We start from the raw sequence: 18,290 nt of genomic DNA, 5'->3' as shown, positions 1-18,290 counted from the left end.
GCCATTTAGCATGCCATAATATAAAAACCACTATAACTGTCATATACAAACTTCAAACTGCCTCATATTTGATACACATGATGGTTGTCCATCCCTAAACAATGTTCAATGTGATGATTACCCATCATGCCTTGCATTCTTGACTGGCGTCATTTAGCACGCCATAATAGAAAACTCGCTATAACTCTAATTTACAAAATTCAAACAGCCTCATATTTGATACACATGTTGACTGTCTATCCCTAAATAAGACTCAATGTCAAAATTACCCATGATGCCTTGCATTCTCAGAGGGCGCCGCTTTTAGTGGCGTCCAACGCTAACAGCTCTAGCAGAAAGACAATATGTTATGTTGACTTCAAAATAGTTTTGGATGAATCTTATAAGATGGGAGCAGGTCGCTGATGAAGAAAAGACAGGCTGTGATCAGTGGGAGGGGCCTATAATGTCACTGGAAAATCCTTCGCCATCTCATCTAAATGCTGTATCTATGTAGCTATTTTTCAATAGATTTGCATCAAAATTTTAAACTGGTTTTCTCTTCATACTGAGTTTTTAACTAATACTACTGGGTAAACAGGCCTTCTAACTGGTTTTCCTAGTTAAACTGTTTTTTTTGTGTTTTATTGCAACATAATTGCTATTGCTAGACTAATGCTAGGTTATTGCTACGTTAATGCCATTGTTAGGTTCATGCTAATGCTAAGCTATTGCTAGCTAATGTTAATGCTCGGTGAATGCTATTGCTAGGTTCATGCTAATGCTAGGTTAATGCAATTTCTAGGCTAATGCTAATTCAAGGTTATTGCTAATAGTAGATTAATGCTAATGTTATCCCAATGCTAATGCTAGGTTAATGGCAATGCTAGGTTAATGCTATTGCTAGGTTAATGTTATTGCTAGGCTAATGCTAATGTCAGGTTATTGCTAATGCTGGGCTATTGCAAATGTTAGCCCAATGCTAATGCAAGGTTAATGTTAATGTTAGGTTAATGCTAATGCTACCTTAATGTTAGATGTATGCTAATGAAAAGATAATGCTATTGCTAGGTTAATGCTATTGCTAGGCTAATGCTAAAACATTTTAAATGCAATAACCCTAACCCGATCCCCAACATTGGCATACGCAACCATGGGCTACCAACCCGGCCACTTCTTTGAACCCTAAGACACCGCTCGCAGCTTTAATTTTTGCTGTATTTTAGACCAGGTCTGGCTGATTCGATTGATTTATAACAGAAGTAGACAACTTTTATCACAGTGGGGCCACAAATTGTGTTTGTTTGATCGGAGGGTCACATGATCAACATTCATGTCAGCATTTAGTATAATGCGCAATCTGAGCATTAATACAGGAAAGAACAAAGAGTGTTTATATAAAGTTTGTGTTTTTCTATCATTCTGTGTATGTTTGTTGTTGGTGTACTCGTTTTGAGGCATTTTGTGCATTTCTGTAATCCTTTTGTGTATTTTTCCTGTAAAATATATTTTGTATCTATATGTTTTTGAAGTCATATTGTCTGTGTGCTATAATGTTGTGTTTTTTGCAGTAATTTTTGTTTATTTCTGTTGTCGTTTTGCTTGTTTGTTAGTGTTGTGGGTTTGCAGGGTCATTTTTTGTGATTTTTCTAGTATTGTTGTGTAATTTTATTGTAATTTTCTTTATTTATTTGTTTTTCTGAGTAATTTTGTGTTTTATTGTTGTCGCTTTGTTCATTTTTGTAGTATTTTCGGTGTTTTTCACTCGTCTTTTTCTGTACTTTCCTGCAATGTTTTAATGCTGTTTTTGCTCTTGTTTTGAATACATTTACTTTGGGGGACGTATAAAATTTGACCGTGTGTTTCACAATGTTTTCATCAAGTTATGCCTTTTGTCATTGAGGAAAAACAGTAAATATTGTGAATCTGTACAGTATAATAGTAGATATTTGATGAGTGAGTTAGCAGATCTTGTGAATTTCACCTTCTTTCCTCATGATTGTCATTTTTTATCATAATTTCAGTTTTTTACGATGCTTGTTTTCCTTAAACAAGCATAGGGCAGGATGTATAAATCAGACTCCATAGTGACACCACGGTGGTTAGTGTAACTGCAGTCATCAGCCAAGCTAGCGCAGTGGCGTGCAAAAGCTGTTTGTTTAGTGGAGCACAGCTGATCTTGTCAATAGAGGATGGACACCCGACCGAACCCTGACGGGACCCGACAGCACCGGACGGGTCGAGTTTGGACAAATAATTAGAACTGGTGGTCGGGTTCGGTCACATAGTGACGTTTGCGCGCAGTCTGAAGTGAGTGCAGTAGCAGCCACAGCTGTTGTAGCTCTGAAGAATGCACAGTGAGAGCTGTGAGTCGCGGGACAAGGAGAATGGAGCAGAGGATAATTATGAAGGAATATATATTTGAAACATTCATTTTACTGCACAATTACATGGGTTATCTTTATCTTTGATATATAGATATAAATAGATCTGATGAATCTCTTGCGTGTGTCTTATTTGTGTTTCCCTGTGCGTTTATCTAATGTTGTTAATAAAATCGGTGCTTACCACTAAAACAAACAGACATTTCAAAAACAAAAACACAAAAACAGAATCCAAGCTGTTTGAGGTCCAGTGTGAAATATCCACAGTCACTCATGATTTTGGGTGCAATGTTCTGTTCTGTTCTGTTCCTCACCCGTCTTCCTCCAAACCCTTGGACCTTGATTCCCGAATGAAACGCACACTTTACTTTCATCAGAAAAGAGGACCATGGACCACTGGCCAACAATCCAGTCCTTCTTCTCCTCATTTTTTCTGCAAAAACTGAGAAGTAAATGGTGATTTCTTCACAGTATTCAAATTTTTTGAAATCCTGTTTTTGTGGGTTTTATGAGCTGGAATCCCAAATTATGTAAAAAAAAAAAATAAACAAATGAATACTTGAAATTGTTTAAATTGTGGACCTTGAATCTATAATCTATGAAAGTTTAACTTTTTGAATGGGATTATGGAACTTTTCCATGATATTCAAATTTTTTGGAAAGGGTCTGTACTTATGTCATTTCTTTAAGAAAAAAAATCTGCTTTTTACTGTTGGGTCGGATTTGGACGAAAAAATGTGGCCCGGTCCGCACTCTAACTGTGACACGGTTATTTATTTACTCGTTGTTCATGTGACACTCATCTATATACTACCATTGTACTATACTACAATAGTAGTATATGGAGTCTACTAAGTATATACTTTTTGTCCACATTTTAGTTTATTAAAGTATACTTAGAGTATACTTTTATGAACTATGATTTATACTAGTTTACTTGTTGTTATACTTTAAGCATACTTATAAGTTTGCTCAACATATTATTTGTAGCATACTATCTATATACTTGAAATATGCTTCTTAAAGTTAACTCATTGCAGTCTACTTACTGTACGTACACTAGACTGCAATGAACTTGATCAATAATGTCAAGTCAAATGTTTCTCTGTTTTTGAGTATGTTTTTAAGGTACATAAAGTCAATGCATTTGAGCAAACTCCAGCACTATATGATCTTGAACATGTAAGTTTATAACAGGGGTTATACCTCAAAGTAAATGTGTGTAGTGATAAACCTTTTTGTTCTGCTATATTAAATGTAAGCACAATGACTTGACTATTCTGTACTTGGATCAAGATACTAAATATGAATACTTTGTGGTAGAAAGAATAGTCTAAATATACTTCATTATATTTTTCTAAAGTATATAAAAAGTATACTTCAAGTATACTGCTTCAGTTTTAGTATAAAATAGGTATACATGTAGTACAAGTACAAGTTTTAGTATTAAAGTGTAAGTCTAAGTATTAATGTACTTAGTCTTAGACTATTCTTTATACTTTTCAGTATAAGCTAAGTATACTTCACTATAATTTTCTTAAGTATATAAAATATAGTATATAAAAAGTATACTTCAAGTATACTGCCTCAGTTTTAGTATAAAAAGGTATACATGTAGTACAGTTGAATAACTACTTTATGCTAAGGGTCCCACAGTCTAACTCAAAGAGGTTTGTCAGTACACTGTGTCAGTGAAGATTAAAACACAGGAAGTGCTTTAAAATGACCTGAAATAATGCTGACTCACTGCTTCTGTGTATGACTAAGATTCACTGTGGCTTGTGTGTTTTTTGTGTTTACATGATCATGGTGTATGAGACCAGTGTTTGGCAGTCACACACACAGTCAGTGTGAACCAATACTTTAGTACAAATACAGTAAAATACAGTATGTCACATCACAGTTTTACATGATTTTAAATATTGGCATGACAAAAGCAGTTTTAGGATCAAATGTCACCATGTTTTTTATCAAGATATGCCTTTTCTTATCGAGGAAATAATATTAGTTAATATTGTGAATCTGTACAGTAATGTTGAGATGATATTTGATGAGTGACTTAACAGATCTTAGGAATTTCCCCTCATGATTGTCATTTTTTATCATAATTTAAATTTTTCATCTAATAATTTCACTTTTTTATTATGCTCGTTTTCATTAACTGTTTATTTAATTATTTATTGATAGGAAGAGGTGTGTTTGCATTGGAGCCAATTCATAAAGGCTCATTAATTTTGGAAAAGAGTGGCTTCAGCATCACAAAAACGCTTGTGTTTTGCCTTGGAATGTTCCCTTACAGCTTAAGTACAAAAACTAGCAACAGTGTACAACATAAACACAAAAAACCATCTACAATAAATAAATTGAAGCAATCTGAATTAACATTCGGAAAAAAATTTGACCAACTCTGCTTTACAAAAACTGCTATAATCATTAATATGGCCTTAAGGCTCATGTCAGAACAAAAATGAGATCCATGAGGTCAAAAAAACTGAAGAAGAGCTGGAGACAGCTGTAGCAAGACAAGGCTGTTTGTTGGTGTTTTTTTCCTAAGAACTCAGTGGTCTCCATAATTCTGGTATGGAAGATGTTTGGGTCAACCAGGACTCTTCCTACAGCTGACCGTCCAAACAAACTGAACAGCTGGGGAGAAGAGCCTTGGTAAGAGAGGTAACTAAAAACCAAAAGATGACTGGCTGAGCTCCAGAGATCCTGTGAGGAGATGGAGAAAGTTTCAGACCACTCAAAAGACAGGATAGGGTTTTCAAAAACACACCTGAAGGACTCCCAGCCCCAGACGGCACAAGGACAGCAGCCCGGGGCCCGTCGCCCACGAGATAGCATGAGTACCAAGACAGCAGGTGCCACCTTTCCACAGACACCATCCCGAGGGGCCACGCAACACTGCATCAACCCTGGCGTGGATGCCAGTGTCCCCACCACTGTGCCCTTCCCACACACAAAAGCGATGGGGCTCCCAGGGTCAACACACCGTGATAACCGCCCCAAAACTACCAGGAGACAAGGCCAGCATTTAGCCACAGCAAAAGAGGAAAGGAACCACTACAACCTGCAAGACGGATACGGCACGGAAAGACACTAAAAAGCGAGATCCCAGCCAGACCCCCAATGCCTCCCAAAGGCTCAATGCCCCCGACCCACCATGTTTTATGGTGCCTCTCCATTGTGTTAGTGAATGTATAAGGTGCAATTAAAAGAAGGGTAATGGGCGGTGACAGCTCCGAAGGGTAGAGGGCAGAAGTTGTCCCCTTCGGGGTGGTACTGAGGTGCATTTAAGATTGGAGAGAGAATAGATGGCTCAACGGGCACGCAGAACCACAGGCCCCAGTCTGTCCAGCAACTATGACATCAGCTGCATTCTAAAAGAATCACTCCGAAAAAAATAGAATTCTCCCTTTAATTTGTTCTTTAAAAACTATCTCACTCTGTGGACAGACATCAGTGTTCTACAGCAGTGCAAAGTCTATTTTCTACTAGACTTTTGAAAGCATCATATAGCAAATTAAGTAGAGTTCTCTGGAGTAACTTTTGATTCTGAAGAAGCCAATAAGGAAATTAAGAAAACGATGGGTGAGAGTTCTGATTCTGAGTATGAGTCTCACACTTCTGAGGTGAGTCATAGTGAGGAGGATGGTGGCACAACATCCACAAGATCCACAACATCCACTCAAAAAATTGCTTGTGAAAATGCATGTGAAGAGGTGAAAAAACAGGAAAACAAACTGTTAAAGGCTCTAAATCCAGAGACAAAGCCGATCAACTTTGCAGCAAATGGAACAAGCACTGAAGTAAAGTTTCCTATTCGGAAATCTAAAATGGGGGCATTGACAGTCAAATTCAAAAATCCTTTCAAGGGATTTTTGAATTTAATAAAAAGAAAATCCAAAATCAAAGTGGCTCAAAATAATGAACGTGAACAAGAACGTCAGGAAAGTCAACAAGATGAGTCTGAAGCCACAAACAGTGCCCAGTCATCACAGACAACTGATACCGAGAACAGTGCCCAGTCATCACAGATAACTGATACCGAGAACAGTGCTGAGTCATCACTCCAGAACAAAGTCGAGAGATTGACTACAGAGCTCCATGTGAAGGAACAAACTTGCCATGACCTGGAAGAAATCAAAGTGATGCTAGAAGATAAGCTCTCCAAAATGACTGATGCCAAGAACAGTGCTGAGTCATCACTCCAGAACAAAGTAGAGAGATTGACTGCAAAGCTTTATGTGAGGGGACAAACCTGCCATGACCTGGAAGACATCAGATTCATCCTAGAAGAGAAGCTCTCCAAAATGACTGATGCCAAGAACAGTGCTGAGTCATCACTCAAGAACAAAGTAGAGAGATTGACTGCAAAGCTTCATGAGAAAGAACAAACCTGTCATGACCTGGAAGACACCAAAGTGATGCTAGAAGATAAGCTCTCCAAAATGACTGATGCCAAGAACAGTGCTGAGTTATCACTCCAGAACAAAGTAGTGAGCTTGACTACAGAGCTCCATGTGAAGATACAAACCTGCCATGACCTGGAAGACATCAGATTCATCCTAGAAGAGAAGCTCTCCAAAATGACTGATGCCAAGAACAGTGCTGGGTCATCACTCCAGAACAAAGTAGAGAGCTTGACTGCAGAGCTCTGTGTGAAGGAACAAACCTGCCATGACCTGGAAGACGTCAAAGAGATGCTTGAAGACAAGCTCTCCAAGAAGACCGAAGCTCTTGAGAAAAGCCTGACCAATGAACAAGCAGTGACGAGCCGTCTCAAAGAAATGGTTGAACGTTCTGAAGTCAATTCAACTGAAAATAAGACTCTGAAGGAGCACCTTGCCCAACAGCAGAAGGAGAATAATCATTTAGAGAAAGAGATAGAAAGACTTTCTCAGCAAAATTGTTGTCTCCAAGTGGACAACAATACCAAATGCAATGCTGTTTCATCGCTCGAAAAACTAAACAAAGAGCTGACTTCTAAGCTGGAACATGCAAAAACAAACAAGAAACTGGAATCTGCTGAGAAAAAGATGCTGGAAGAGAAACTTGAGTTGGCTTTACAGAGTCACGAGGGGGTCATCAGCAGTAAAGACAGAGTCATTGAAACACTTGAAAATGATGTTAAGAAGGAGGTATCAAATGCTGATACAGCACAGCAAAAACTTGCTGAAGTGACATTTAAAAATCAAGAATTGAAATTATGTCTTGAAACAAAGTTGGATGAAAATAGGAACTTGAAAAGGCAGCAGAAGCTCAATGAAGAAAACATTAATAAAATGCAAACCCTTGAGATCCTCCACGAGGGCCTGAAAATCCAGAACATCGGGCTGCAACGTGAGTTTGAGTTTGTCCAACTTGATTTGCAGCGGGCTCTGGAGAAGCAGATTGAAGAACGCAATGATCAAATTAAACTCAAGGATGTCATTAACAGGGAAAGAGCTCAGTTCTCCAACGCATCCAAACACATTGCTGACCTTGAACTTGAACTATATGAGAAGTCAGAGGCTCTGGAAAAAAGCTTGGCCAATGAAAAATCTTTGAGCTCTAAACTTCAGATTGAAAAGCAATGTGCTGAGGATCTGGCGTTGGAGTTGCAGAGAGAGAAAGAAAAACTCCAGAAGTCAGAGTCCATGTCCATATGTTTTGTGGACATGGTCAAAATGAAAGAGGACCTCATCTCTCAGAATGCAAAGACCATTGCAAGGCTTCAGCATAGTGTATATGTGCTTGAAGAGGAGAAGGTTGCATCCATGCTGCAGGTGGCTAAGCTCAAGGGAGATCTTCATAGGCTTGACAGTGAAGATTATTATTCAACTAATTTGCGTAAATGGTAATCATAGACATCTGTCAGGGGATCTTCACACACCGCATGAGTGTTTAATCAACATCTAACCCAAAAAACAGTTCATGTAAGAACTAGGGCTGGGACTTCATGTTAATCACATTTAGAGTTATGACATACTGCAGCTTTAATCGGACTCTCCAGATTATCCATAGGAGAGAATAAAAGTCTACGTTTGCCTCGTGATGGACTGTTACGCCCCAGTCTAGGAGCTCCAGGACGCAACATAAAAACGTAATCGAAAAATAAAACTCGGTCTCCAAAAACCACCGACAACGGGTTCCACAATTAACACAAATTTATTCTTTAACAAAAAGAGGCCTGCCCCGCAGGTAAAACATACAATAAACAAGAATATGGCAAACAACGAAAAAACCGCACAAAACGCAGGAACTCAGAATATAAGAGAAGGCAAAAATAAAGTGCACTATATACTAAAGATACCAAGCTTAACAAACGACTTCGGAGACAGAGTTTCTAGACGAACAAAGATGCTGCTGCTGCCAAGGTTGGTGAACCTCGACTGACAGTTGCGCTGGTCTTTTCAAAAGTGGTGTAATCCTCCTCAGCCAATCAGGGTTGCCCACCACTCCTCCTGCTGGCAGCCAATCCTGGAGAGCATCATCAAAGCTGTTCCGTTGAAAGGACATCCCACTCTGTTACAGAAACACACCCCAGGCAGCAAACAAACAACAAGAACACAAACTAAACACTAAGTAACGGCGAGGGCCGTAACATGGACTGTCACCCTTTCCACGATGTACCCCAACCTAGTGCCCTTTGGAGGGCTGGAGATAGGATCCAGCAGACCCAGAACAATGACATGGTATCACTTTTTTTGGTATCAGTGATATCAATCTTTTTAAGAACTTTGTTTTATTAAACACTTTGAAGATGTTATTATTGTGTGGTGTCCTTTTTATGTTGCTGCCCCTCAAGCCTTTGTCTAACATTCTAGAGGGGGCCAAACACATTTAGAACTGTATGACTTGCTTCTTTTATTAAAATCAACTTCTATTTCAGCCCATCAAGCCCATTTGTTAATTCAGGAGGTTCAGTTTCAGGTTCATAACCTTAACAAATCATAAAGGAAAAACACAATTACTGTATTATCAGCTTTCATAAACAATAAGAAACAAAAACAAACAATCCATTCAAGAAGCACGATTACGAGAGAGTAGACAGGAGTCCAGGATGTCTTGCGTTGAAAAGGTTTATTTACTTGATCAAGAAGTGAATGAATGATCAGTACACATTATGTTCTGATGCTCCCTTCAATTCTGAAGTGTCTGTCCTCTGGGGAAAGCACACAGATCATGCCATAGGTTTGAGTCATGCCCAAATATGGGCAGGTCCAACACATTTACAATTTACAGAATTTAGTCTACTGGTCTATAGACAAAACATTGCTTTGATGCCACTTCTAAACCAAAGGTTTGGTGTGGCCTTGCCATGACTGCAAAGCCTAGCACGCTCACGCAACTTTGCTGTGGGTATTGCAACGGTGAATGCAACAAGTATAAACACCAATGTGCTCCTTTGGAGTGCGCGCGGTCCGCGAATGGAGCCAGGAATAACGAGTCCTACACTGAGTGCACGCTCACATTGTGAGCAGCAGTAAAAAGGAAAAACGTGCTGAGCTCAGTGCGTACACGCTCATCAGAATCATCATGGAGAGTCCAGAACTGATGGACTATGATGCCAGGACAGATGTTCAGCTGTGATTCTCCCATGCCAGGGGTCTGCAACCTGCGGCTCTGGAGCCTAATGTGGCCCTTTGACTCTTTTGCAATGGCTCCCTATAGCTTTAAAAAAAATGATTGAAATAAAGTTATTTTTTACAGAGGCTATTAATGACAAATAAAATCAAGATATAACATTTGTTAACCTAAAATAAATGACGTTGTGCAATTACTGAGTTTTAAATCCCTGGTAAGATAACTAAACCAACACAAACACTATTCTGGAAAAAAATAGAGATTTTAATTGTTTTGGAACAGATTCATTTAACCACCAATGTGCAGGTTAAATATGTATGTTTTATGTGTGGCAAGAAATGAGTAATTAGCATGTGTTGATCACATGATCATGTGTTATCAAATTCAAGTTACTTTTTGTAGCCTTTCAAATACATTGACTAAAAAAATCTACTTTATATAACATTGTGTTCATGTAAACTGAGATGTGTAAGAATTTGAAGATGCTAGATACTGTTTTATTTCTTGATGTCAATTTATTTTGTGAACTATTTTTAAGTTTCCATTTACATGATCAATATAAATCACATCAAATTAAAACAAACATTATTCTATATAATTTTAAATGTATATCATTTAATTTACTGTATTGTCTTCATTGAGAAGGTATTTTTTTGGCTCCAGGAGGACTTTATTCCAGGTGAGAAGAGGTTAAATGGTTCCTTGTAGAGTAAAGGTTGCAGACCCCTGACTAGGGGAAGAGGGTTAGGAGACCCCGCTATATTTAACCCTCTCAATTTAATTCTATGGGGTGAAGCAATGCAGATGCTAAGTTGGTTATGCTACTGTTAACTTAATTAAAGTACAGCATTTCTGCAAAATGAAAAAACAGAATCCATGTAACCTGTTGTTATGCTTTGCTGTTATTTTTTTTTAAAAAGTTACGTCTTCTTTTAAAATTATATAAAATAAATAACCTATTATTTCAGCCACTGCTTGTTGCAGAAAAAAATAATATTGACACAAAAACATTAAAACATTTAGCAAATATATCTCGAGTCATTGTCAATCTTTACTTCATACAAAACTACAGTTCGCCAGTTAAGTCAACTATCCATCAGCAGGTATGGCTATGCTGTACATCCCCCCCAGATGCGACCAAATTCTGTGCTGGTGCAACCAACTGAGAAAGTTAGTCGCACTAGTGCCACCACTGGAAAAATTAGTGTAAAGCCATATTAACAATGTTCTGCTTAGAGTAAAGAAAAGATCAAACAATAGCTTAGCATCTAAAGCCCCTCTTCTCTCTCAGAATCTTGAAATTAATAAACAAATAATGCAAACAATCAGCGCATGATGAGCTACACACATACCGACGCTGTCGGTTGCAGTTTTGGTTTCTCGCTGCTCAGCAGCCAGAGCAGACTGGCAGTAGACAGGTAGAAGGACCTCCTGCTTGGGGGACAGCAGCAGAGAGCATCAGAGGCATGGATCAATTTGCTTTGACTTGTAAAATATGCTAACCTTGCTATTAACTTTTTTATTTTTTATTTTCCTCATTTGAGATGTGGCTTGTGAGGAGGAGGGTGCAGAGCAGCAGCACCGCCTCCACACATGTGTGTTACTTGTAAACAGGCCTTGTAATGTTTGTTAGTCCTCTTAAACCATAACCTGGTTTGTGTTTGTGTGTTACATGTAAACAGGTCTCATAAACACTGTTGGTCTCATAAACCATGTCATCATAACCCTGTGATATGTCACATATTTTTCTAAAAGAGAAATGATGATTTTGAAGTCAGATTTGTGTTCTGTTAAAAAAAAAATCAAAATTTTTGATACGTATTTTAAGTTCACCAGATGTTGCGTTAAATGTGGTCTCATAAACCACATATGCCTGTGTGTGTGTGTGTGTGTGTGTGTGTGTGTGTGTGTGTGTGTGTGTGTGTGTGTGTGTGTGTGTGTGTGTGTGTGTGTGTGTGTGTGTGTGTGTGTGTGTGTGTGTGTGTGTGTGTGTGTGTGTGTGTGTGTGTGTGTGTGTGTGTGTGTGTGTGTGTGTCACACTAGCAGCAGGAATGACGTGTCACCTCAGGAGTAGCACTGTACTGCATATTGAAGATGGCACGTAGCGCAGCTGAAAGTGTGTGTGAAGGTGCTGACAGCCAGTCATCCTCATGTGCTCTCTAGCTCCTCTGGACTCACTTCTGCCCCGAATCTAAAAGAGGAGTGACACTGATACTTTTTACTACCTCCTCTTGACTCTGGCAGGTTGGCCTGAGTAATATATGGCAACACTGAGGTTTGGACTCTCAGCAAAACAAAAACAAAAAAAGAAAAAAGAAAAGAAAAGAGGACCTGGACTAGATATGTATTCTTGTTGAACAAAAGATTAAATATATGATGAAAAATCATGAATAATAATACTAAAGATATTTTACATAAAATTATATATTCCTTATAACATATGCCAATAAGTACACGATGCAAAGACAGAATTTGGTGTTTAGCACCATTTGACAGTCGAATGCATTTTGAAATTGGAACTCTCTCAGATTTAATTTAATGCATCATTAATCTGTTGTTGATGAATGTCCTGATCTTCATATTTCTTGGTTGAACTGGTGGTGAGCAATGGTGTCTCCCAAGGAAAGAGACACGGGTGAACATTTTGCATGCTCAGCCTGAGTTGGTGTAGCTGATCCATGTTCATGTGGAAATGTTGGGTTTTTCCTTAAAGGTGCAGTTCGTGATTCTCAGATCCCTCTCTCTCCCTCCCTCCCCGTTGCTCTCCAAACTTTCCTAAATTCCTTCCTCAGCAACATCACAGTAATATAACATGCTCTGTTAAAAGCATATTACTGCAGCGCTTCTCTCTCTCAATGTGCACACACCTCAGCAGCAGCAGCAGCAACAACACAGTGTCACTTACAGCAGCCCACACGGAGGCTGCTACACGCACACATGCACTACAGAGTTCTAGTGTAACAATTACAAATCAAACATAATGTAAATCAAGCAGCAGTAATTACCTTTCAAGCAGAAAAGTTGCTAATTCCATCTTCTACTCCTCCAAACCATACACTGTAAAAAAGACGGTGCTACAGTCCCATGAAAGGGGCGGGGCCTGTGAGCAACAGCTGTCAGACAGTCCATCAAACACCGTCCTGGCTCTGATTGGTTCTTTTTGCTTGGTCATGGTGCATTCTGTCAATCTGCCACATAGTTACATAGTGAGAGCTTCAGCAAATATGACATAAAGTCACTTTTGTAAGAGTTGCAGACTGCACCTTTAAGAATTTTATATTTTGATCAGCGCTACAAGATGGCTATTGTTGTAACTGGCACTATATAAATAAAGTTAAATTGCATTTTAATTGATGCATAAATGTCATGAATGATAGGAATTCATTTGAATTGGATATAGAAGTTAATATTTGTGTGCCTTGAGTTACTCTGTGCTGCCTAATGTCAAATAGGCAAGGAGAAGAACTGGACACATTTTTTTTTTTTTTTTTTTTTTTAGAAAATAATTTTTTAAAATTGAAAAAGTTAAATTTTAATTACAAAAATGTATCATAATTACTTTTGTAGGAATGGAAATGAAAAGCTAAGCCACACAAACATTAATCTCTCTTACGATATGAAACTTCCCGGATGTAGTCAGACAATGATGAGTGTAAACATCGCCAAACATAGACAAATTCTTTAAAAAGCCTTTTAAACTCAACATTTGTAAACTCTCTTTACAATTAAAGGAAAGCCTCAATATATAATCAGGGTTGCATATAAATGGTGCGCAGGTGCTCATGCTATACTAAAATAACAAGTGCACACCTGATGAAAGGTTGTCATGCACATGTGTGCACCTAAGATTTGGGTATAGATTCAAGTGAATGACCGATTTGATTTAGTGTTTTAGCCACACGTGATTGGTCATTATGTATGGTTTCGTCTCTGTCTGGAATGGGAGGGGCTAAAGACACAGAGGTATTGTGAGTGCACCAACAACAGGAAGGGGCTAAGGGTGACATAATTAAACACACTACATGGTGAGGAACATGAGTAAAAGAAAACAAAGTAGTTTTAGATAGATGTGTAGACTGAGCCATCTAAACATTTTATATCACACAGGCTCTACAAACAACCTGCACAGACATGAGATTCAGCTTCTGGTAAGCAAGACAATAGCAGGAAGCACCAGAAAGTACTGGAAGCTGTGGAAACAGAAATAGAGCTTGTGCATCCACATCTTCGTCTGTTTCTGAAGCAGAGGAAGAGTCGGGAGGAGAGTGCTGATGACGACATTCTGTAGGATAACAGAACATTCAGTGCTTTGGAATAGCAACTGTTCTAAGTGCCTTAGAACACGTCTTTTCATTTGGTTTTCAGATGAGTTTTCAGTCATTGTATTTCAAGCTTCATATTCAGTGAGGCTCACATTATCCACATTTTCCTCTATTAATTATTTATTAATTTATAGTTTTCGGGGATTATTAAAAACATATGACGATGAAAGACAGCTCATGTTATCCTGTGTTTGCTCAAACTAGTGTTGTACTTACATTCTGTTAATCTCATTTAACCTTTACTTCCCAAAAATAAATGTTTCGTATAAAATTGGCTTGATTTTTATTTAATTTTTTGCACTTCGCCAACACAGCCACATGCAATGTCTGTGTTTACACTGCTTATAAGCATGTGTTTCTCTACAAATCAACTTCTGTTGTATATGAGCTTGTTATTGTTGTTTGCGTCTCGAACCTGTGAACAAAACACTCCGACAAGTCCCAGCCGAGCTTGCCCTTTCTCTGAATCCACTTGAGTACAATTTCACACTCCTGCTTCGACCTGTACTCTGTGACCCGCATAATTCTTTTACACTTCCTTTGTACTAACGCACGCCTCCCAGCGGAGCCCGAGCAACACATGAATATCTTATTACGACTCAATACACGTAGATCTGAGGTCATTTATCATTTAAAAGCTGGAAGTTCAGAGAATTTTTTTTATTCTCCTTTGTTTTCTGTAGTGCTCGAAACGGAAAAATGCGAGTTCTCAGCTTCAAGATGGGATTGGTGAGCTTATGCAACGCAGATGTGCAAGAGAAGTACAAATGTAAGTATAACTCTCGCTTACGTGTTTATTACGCCCCCTCAACTACTAACAATGAGCCCATACAAAAAGGCTCTGATTGCCGTATAGTATAAAGACATCCACTTTGTCTAATGGAGGAAATGTCTGACACCGTACTGTAGAAAGCTTTCTGTGCTCGTACAAAGTACATCGATGGGGCTTAAAAGGATTGCTTGCCAAAGACGGCGCTAATGTACACTCGTTTTCTATGACTAACTCATTCATTTGCAAGTCAACCAGTAAGGAGCGTAAAGGATGTCACTCAAGCACATGATCGGCTCCAAACAGAATCATTACAGACATAGTGATAGTGATAGTGTGGGTGTGGGGTGATAGTTTAAAGTGGGGTCTGTTTACAGTCGCTGCAGGGATGACATACCCTGACCTATTCAAACGTAATTTCCCAGTTAATGTCTGAAGGTATTTGAAAGTACAAACTGACATTATTTCAGGGTGCAGGTAGACATGAATAACTGCAATGATGTGTCACTTTACTGAGTGTATTTTTGAGTCTGTTTTTCTTCTGTTAATTATTCATCAAGCAAATAATTGTTTCTTTTTCCTAAGCAAATTTGAAATTCCTGGGTTTCAAAATGATCTATTTACAAGTATTTCAATCAGGACACCATTCACATAGTTAATTTCAAGGGGGGAAAAAAGTACTTCAGATCTATCTTAAGCTTTGTAGCTAATTTGGTGTTTGGTAATGTACAAATGAATGGCTAGTTTGGTAAAATTGTAGACACTCCTATATCGTCCAAAACATCTCCACTTTTGAGACTGTGTTTAAAGAAGAAAAACATTGTTATTTTCCTTGGAAGTGCATCCATCTCATTATTTAACAGCTCAGTTAGAGTGATAAAAAAAAAATCCCCTGCAGCACTTTATTTAAAGTTTTATACATAAGGCTGACATTACACTGTCATTATCTGTCATTAGCACGAATAAGGTGCTATGAAGGCTGTCATTAAGTGCCGTTCACTAAATTATGACACCTTTGGAGCTATGTTGGCATTTTTTGGGTTAAATAGAGGGATCTAGTGGGGTTGGGAAGGGTTATGGTAATGAAGGGTTCGGTTTAGGGTAAGAAATGACACTTAATGACAGCCTTCATGACACCTTGTTCATGCTAATGACAGGTATCATATCATAATAATGACAATGTAATGTCAGACTTATGTATAACACTTCAAGTAAAGTGTTACTAAAATCACAAACACAACTAAACTGTGCCTCCCTATGATGACGAGGGAAATACTGTTTAGCATGCAGCTAATACAAGCAAGGGTTGTTCCATTATGGTTGAGTAAGTGTACAGAGAAGAGGTTACATGGGAGGATATACTCTCATTGTGCAGGCCCCCTCACATGCCTGTCAGGATCCATCTCCTGACGGACAGCTCCGACTCCCTGCTATAGCTCCCTGAAGGTATCATTCACTACCTTGCATTGCTTTGCACTTTTGTATTCAGAATTGAGAGTGCCTCTTGTGTCTAAAAGGTCGGATTATGTAATAGATTGATATAAAACCAAAGAAAGTGGGATCTGTAATTAATGTCCACTAATAGAAAACCTACAGATCAGATGAAAAAAATATACAGTATCAATCAATCAAACTTTATTTATTTTTATAGCACCTTTCTTACAAATTAAATTGTAGATCAAAGTGCTTCACAGATAATAATAATAATAATAATAATAATAATAATAATAATAATAATAATAATAATAATAATAATAATAATAATAATGTATTTTTATTATTATTATCATTATTATTATAAATTTGCTTATGTGATTGACAAAATTACAAAAATGATTAGAGACTGATGCGCACAGAAGTAATTTAGTAAAATAAATAAAAATATGATAAAATAAGAAAGAGACAGAAAAAAAATCAAAGCAGAGAAGAGAACAATTTTTAAAATATAAAACATCCAATTTAGCATTAAAAAAGAACTCTAAAAATTATAAAAAAAATAATAAAAACCAACCCTGGTGTGTAGATGTAACTCAGGCCATGCTGCTGATGACTATATGCTTGTATTTCAGATCTTTTCCGTCAGGTTTCTGGTCCTGGAGGTTTGACGGACCAGCGACACCTCAGCCTTCTGCTCCATGAAGCCATCCAGATCCCACGACAGTTGGGGGAAGTTGCTGCTTTTGGGGGCAGCAACGTTGAGCCCAGTGTTCGCAGCTGTTTCCGGATGGTAAGGACACACATGCACGGCATGGCACGCACAGTCCCACCCACACACAAACTCATATGTAATATATTTATCTTCAGAAGTTTCACATTTCTGGTTTTATTTGGCCGATGAACAAAGAAGGTACTGTGATTAAAGCAAATGTTTACGCAAACTTTCTTAAGGCCTTGAAGCACAAAGAAACAAATTAACACATTTCACGGTCTGCAAAATCACATTTCTAGTAGGCCTCGTCTGGTATGATGTTATTTATAGGTAATATAAAGAAAACCCAATAAGGAAGAGTGGTTGAACCAGTGCCAATAGTGGTTAAAATCACTTAATTTTAAGGTCTCAGAACAAAAAGTGGTATTTTACTCAGATATAGTACGCCATTCAAAGATGAACAGATGAAAGGCACAAAAAAAAAAATATATATGTATATATATATATATATATATATATATATTTCCAAATGGAGACAACTCTCTTCAAATGTTCTAAACATTTGGTAGAATTTTACACTGCCTTGCATTGCAATTCCCTAAATACCCATAAATTGCTAGAGCGTGATGATAATGTTCATTTATTCATTAGTTAGAGATTAGATTTATTCCTACTTTATTACACAATAAGTAGTGAGTGATTAAACAGTGCAGAATGTTGGAGTAGTATTTCGAAGTTAAAGTGGCTTTTAAGAATATTCTGAAATCCAAATATACTGAAATTTGAGTAAATATAGTGAAATTACAGTAACACACAAAGAAATGGGTATTTGGTAAAAAATTGTATTTTTCTAAGTAACAGAAAATGTAACATAAGGCACCCAAAGTCTTTTTCTTCTTCCTCCTTTGTAACAAACAAGCATAGTGTATATGACAAAATAATATATGACCTTTTTTTCTCAGCAGAAAAATCAACCACTCTCAAACTGCACCAAACTCATTCATACAATCATATGGATATACAAGGCAATGTTAGATAAACAACAGCAGTTTTACTTGGAATCTGACTATGGAATGAGTGGGCTGAAGAATTCACATGTAAAACTGGGATTTTATATC

At 37.8% G+C, this 18,290-nt stretch overlaps 1 protein-coding gene across 3 annotated transcripts in view; it reads left to right on the top strand.

Moving 5' to 3' along the window:
- drp2 (dystrophin related protein 2) overlaps nt 1-18,290 on the top strand; it is a 125,883-nt gene that overhangs the window by 54,918 nt on the left and 52,675 nt on the right. For all 3 annotated transcript variants that reach the window (XM_028460227.1, XM_028460226.1, XM_028460228.1), the window contains 2 exons: nt 14,938-15,023; nt 17,093-17,250. In XM_028460227.1, coding sequence (XP_028316028.1) covers nt 14,938-15,023; nt 17,093-17,250 — 244 coding nt within the window. The remainder of the gene's footprint in view (nt 1-14,937; nt 15,024-17,092; nt 17,251-18,290) is intronic.

The sequence above is a fragment of the Gouania willdenowi genome, chromosome 10 (assembly GCF_900634775.1).
Source record: "Gouania willdenowi chromosome 10, fGouWil2.1, whole genome shotgun sequence".
NCBI lineage: Eukaryota > Metazoa > Chordata > Actinopteri > Blenniiformes > Gobiesocidae > Gouania > Gouania willdenowi.
Note: the sequence above shows the minus strand (reverse complement) of the source record. Positions and strands in the feature narration are given on the sequence as shown.